The following is a 5,241-nucleotide window of genomic DNA, read 5'->3' as shown; positions in this document are numbered from 1 at the left end:
TATATGATCACTTATCTAAAATGGCGCTTCATAGTTCAATAGGATTTTAAAAGCTACGATTGATGATCAGTTCCTGAATTCATACTTGTAACTATAGTTATTAGACTTATCCAAGTGGGAGACTGTTGGATATGGTGTTTAAGTCCATAACTATATTTGGTATGTACTTGACCCGACCCGGCATGGTCCATTTGAGTTGCACTTCACCCGATCAATTTATGGATAATCTTTTGAGAATAGTATAAGTTATGATTTATTAATATATTATAAGTTCTAATATATTAATATAAAATCATATTAGTTAATTAGTGTTGATCTATAATTAATTTAGAGATCAAAAGTATGACTAATTAAATATGCGCTCTTGTATTTATATAGTGTGGGCTAATGCTCATTTGGAATGGGATAGGCTTGCACGGAAAGTCCATGTATACTCCATGGAGCTTTAACCCATGGATCTCATGGAAATGAAAAGTCATGGGTATTAAGGTTTACATGAATGTGACCCTAATACACCACACTATATAAAGGAGGCTTTGGTTCTTGAAAAGTGGCTAGTTGATGTGTGTAAACTAAGAGGGCCGATTTCAAGAAGGTTGTAACTATTCTCTCAAGTTTTCCAAGTTTGTGGTGATTTGTGACTTCCATTTGAGGCATCCACATTATTGGTGCTAGACTCTCAAACTCCAAGCAATCAACTACTACTACAAGTTAAGTAATTCTACTAGCTTTATTTGATTCTAGTACCCCATGCCATGCTAGTTAGGATAAGAACCTTGGAAAAATAATTATTTGCATGTATCTTAGTTAAACATAGATCCAAGGTTTCTAGGGTTTCATGTACACCATAGGAGTGTTAGAATGCTCAAAACCCATCAATATTAACAGGGATTGCACTAGTGCTATCCCCACCATCCAGACATCTGGCCTAATTTGTTTCCATTTCAATCAAAGGATCCATAAGAAGGCTAATTTCCCGAGCTTAGCAGTGGGAGGACCAGTTGCAGCACCCACTCCAACGACTCTACAAATTACTGATGGCCGCCAAGGCAAGGCGGATGTTCCTGTTGTGATGAGCAGGGCTTTTCAGTTGACAAACAAGGAAGATCACACATCTACTGATGTGGTGACGGGTATGTATATTCTCCTTATCTCTTTATTTATATTGATTTGTCTACTTATATTTGTGTGTTTTATTTTAGGATCGTTCCTCATGAACAATATCTCTGCATTGATATTGTCTGATTCAGGGGCTACCCGATCTTTCGTATTGCTTGAAATTAATAGGAGTTTTGTTGGAGCTCCAGGGGAGTTGGATTGTCCCTTAGAGGTTGAGATTACGAATGATCGATCTATCCGGGTATCGAGGGTTCATCGGGTTTGTGTTCTTGAGATGTTCAATGAGTAGTATCCGATTGATTTGGTTCCTATTCCTTTATGCACGGACAAGGTCATTGTATGGATGGACTGGTTGAGATGTTCAATGAGTAGTATCCGACTGATTTGGTTCCTATTACTTTATGCACGGACAAGGTCATTGTAGGGATGGAATGGTTGAGCCCTAATGGGGCAATGATTGATTCCGAGAATCCAATGGTACACATTTGGACCCCAAGTGGGGGAGAGTTTTTCATTCAGGGAGGGAGTGCTCAACATGGGTAGATTCTATGTTCAATAGCTAGAGCTTGACGTTATATTTAGCAGGGTTGTTTCATATATGCTCCCTATGTTATGGATACCCAGGAGAAGGGTAATCCAACTATGGATGATGTACTGGTTATTCAGGAATACTTGGATGTGTTCCCACAGGACTTGCCTGGAGTACCTCTGAAGAGGAAGGTGTATTTTAGGATTGACTTGGGTTCTGGTGCGGATCCGATAGCGAAATCACCGTATCGGTTAGCTCCTCCAGAGATGTAGGAGTTGTCTACACAATTGCGGAATTAGACAAGGGATTTATTTGAACGAGTAGTTCACCATGGGGAGCGCTGAGCCTGTTTGTGAAGAAGAATGATGGGTTGCATCCTGAAGACGTAGAAGAGATGGACATTACTTGGTTGATTGCTATGGCTATTTTCAAGGCCAAACAGTTTGCTAAGAAGACAAGGAAGAGCAACTGGGGCATGAATGCTGATAAGAAGGTGGGATTTAACAAGGGCATGATGAGATGTTTCAACTGCCATGAGTCGGGTCATTTTACTCGTGAATGTCCTAAGACAGATCGTAGGATCAACATCAACAGGACAATGGTAGTAGTGGGAAACAACCATGCAGGTGTTGCAGCTAATGATGAGACTGCTATGGTCGCTCAATCCTTTAACTGGGAAGACCAGATTCAGGATTTGAATATCTCAGGGCCAGAAAATGCTCACTTAGCTCAGATTGATGATGCTACCTTGAAGAATGATGATGTTGATCCCGAAGCAGAGATGATGGAGCTGCAGCTTGCTCTAATGGTGTCTACTTCTTCCGAGTCCAAGAAAAGCGAGGTAAACCTACCATCTTGTTCTCATGCATGTAAAGAATATGTTAAAATTCTTCGTGATGAATTCCAATTATTACGTAGAGAAGTAAAGGACCTTAGATATGAGGGATACCAACTTAGGAATGGACAAAAACCCCTTAAGGCGAAGTTAGAAACTAAAATAAAAGATTTCAGAAGGATTCAAACAGAATACAGTGAAAAATGTGAATTGTATGATTATGTTAAAAGACAAAATGATGAGCTAATTACAAAGCTTGATACATTAAAAAGAGAGTTTGATTCTGCAAACTTTGTTTTTCAAAAATTTGATGGATCAAGCGAGGTAGTTGCCACCATGATTGATCATTGCATGCAATTTAAACAAAAACAGTCAAGGGTTTAGGATATGATCGTGTACCTCCTCCTTATAATCATACATATCAGTATCAACCCCTATCCAAGGATGAGATTGCCAACGAACCATTTATGGTTTATGCCAATCCATCTGGTTTCTTTTCAGGCGGATTTATTAACGTTGAAAGTGTTGGATTAAGTGTCTAAGCCCATAACTATTATTTGTATGTATTCGACCCGAGAGTAGCATGGTCCATTTGGGTTGCATATCATCAAGATAATTTGTTAGGATGGACTTTTGAGAGAAGGTTATATATGGTTTATTAATATATTATAAGTAACAATTAATATATTATAAGTAACAATATATTAATATGAAATCATATGTTTTAATTAGTATTGATCAAGAATTAATTTGGAATTAATTTAGTGCTCAAAAGAGACTAATTAAATCTATGGGGACTAATTATGATAATTAGTTATATTTATATGTGTTGGGCTTATGATCCATGTTGGACCAAGTTTATGTATGGATACATAAAGAGTTGGGCTACATGAACCATGGATCATAAAACCCATGGGTATGGATTTGGGTTATGTCCATGACCCTAGAAATCTCACATATAAATAGATACTTCATTGCCCAAAATCGCCACTTGTATCTTTTTAGAGTTCATGGTGTCTTTTCTGTGCATGGAATTCTCTCTCAAGTTCATCCTTTGTCCATGGTGTTTTGTGATTCCATTTGAGGCTTCCACACTATTGGGGCTAAGCTCTTTAAGGCCAAATACACCAAGAATTAAAGCTCCATCAAAAGGTATGTCATGCTAACTAGTATATTATATTTTTATGTTAAATGCATGCTAGTTGTAAGATTAATACCTTGGAAACCATTTGCATGTATAATTAGTGAAAACATAGATCCAAGGTATTTAGGGTTGTATGTACACCATAGGATGTTGTAGTATACCAAAACCCAACAGAAAGTACTAACATTTCTACTTCTCCTGCAGATCAACCCTTAGACTAGGCAAAGCATGGAGTCGGAGAATCAATTTCTGTTTTTGTTTCTAATTCTGAATTTTCTGTTTCAAATGAAAATGTTTATGTTTCTGATGTTAAGACTGATAATGTTTCGTGTGATGCTACCACATCTGATTCTGTTGCATTTAATTTCTTTGATATGTTTGATGAACTGTTTGGTAATTCTGATGCTTGTGATACTCCTAAAACACCATCAATTCCACAAGTCACAACAACTGAGACACCCTCACTTATCTCTCAATCTATCCCTCATGCATGTTCTTCTGAGAAGAGTAAGAGTGTCTGTTAAGAAAATAAATCTGAAAAATGCAGTACAAGTTCAAATAATAAACAGATTTGTTTTAATTGTGGTGTTGGTGGTCATATAGCTAGGAATTGTCAAAATAGGATCTTTGTAAGCTACTTGTAACCAAGAGGAGAGAACGAATCTCGAGGAAGGTCTTTAGTTAGAAAATCCTCAACAACTCGTTCTCAAAATTATGATTGGAAAGATGATCGAAGCAGAAAAAGGTCCACTTTTCAAAATAATAAAAAGGTTTTTACTAATAAAGCTCAAAATAGTTTGCCAAAACCAAACAGGGCTCCGCCAAGATCGGTTTCATTAAAAAACAATTCTGGATCTTCAACCACTTCTGGTAGAAAATCCATAGGCTTAGTGCAAACTCCTAAGAAACATATTTCAAAACCACCTGAGAATATTGTAAAACCCAAATATCAATGGAAGCCCAAATCACTTTATAATCCATCATTAACATCTTCTAAAGTGATTAAGAATGAGGATCCCAATTTGAAAATATTGAAGGATAAATCAGAGAAACCAAAAAAGGAAACCCAGGACAGTGATGACCTGGGTTCCTAAATCTAAATGATTCCGCTCATTTTTCAGGGACAATTGCGGAGGAATGGCATTCGTCCTTAGTATGTCGGCAACGGCTACTCCCGACATATGACAGGAGACATCTCCCAACTGAGCGAAATTCGATCTTTTAATTAGGGTTATGTTTCCTTTGCGGGCGGATATGGTGCTAAGATCAAATAGAGAGGAACCGTTCCGAATGGAGTGCTAAGTTTTGTAACGCCCGTAGATCCAGGCTATTCAATTTAGAGACAATAGGCATCAAAAAAATGAGTTTTTGATAAAAGACTATTTAGAAGGAATAATCTTAACCAATTTTTAGAATATGTCTCAAGGGTTCGGTACATATAAAGAATGCCGAAAACCGAGTTATAACGAAGAAGTTATGGCCCGTCGAAGTTTTACGGCAAAACCGGCACGACACCGCGAAGACGTAAATAGTGAATTTATAATAGAGCGAATTTTAGCCTTAGTAATCTAAATGAAAGTCATAGAATATGTTAACCTGAGAACGTCCATAAAA

At 37.4% G+C, this 5,241-nt stretch overlaps 1 protein-coding gene across 1 annotated transcript; it reads left to right on the top strand.

The window, feature by feature from the left end:
- The first annotated feature begins 1,072 nt into the window (after positions 1-1,072).
- On the top strand, positions 1,073-1,920 carry LOC145096214 (uncharacterized). The gene is made up of 4 exons (XM_079033974.1): positions 1,073-1,133; positions 1,203-1,378; positions 1,492-1,596; positions 1,705-1,920. Exons 1-4 carry the CDS (start codon positions 1,073-1,075, stop codon positions 1,918-1,920), a joined length of 558 nt encoding a protein of 185 aa, XP_078890100.1.
- The last annotated feature ends 3,321 nt before the right edge of the window (positions 1,921-5,241 follow it).

This window comes from Lactuca serriola, chromosome 3, assembly GCF_051521515.1.
Source record: "Lactuca serriola cultivar US96UC23 chromosome 3, Lser_US96UC23_V15, whole genome shotgun sequence".
NCBI lineage: Eukaryota > Viridiplantae > Streptophyta > Magnoliopsida > Asterales > Asteraceae > Lactuca > Lactuca serriola.
The sequence above is the reverse complement of the archived record's forward strand: the minus strand, read 5'-3'. Positions and strand labels throughout refer to the sequence as shown.

Coding starts and splice junctions, on each gene's coding strand:
- LOC145096214 (XM_079033974.1), top strand. CDS start 1,073: ATGAGCAGGGCTTTTCAGTTGACAAACAAGGAAGATCACACATCTACT. Junction 1,134..1,202: donor ATCTACTGATGTGGTGACGG/GTATGTATATTC, acceptor GTTTTATTTTAG/GATCGTTCCTCATGAACAAT. Junction 1,597..1,704: donor TTGATTCCGAGAATCCAATG/GTACACATTTGG, acceptor TATATTTAGCAG/GGTTGTTTCATATATGCTCC.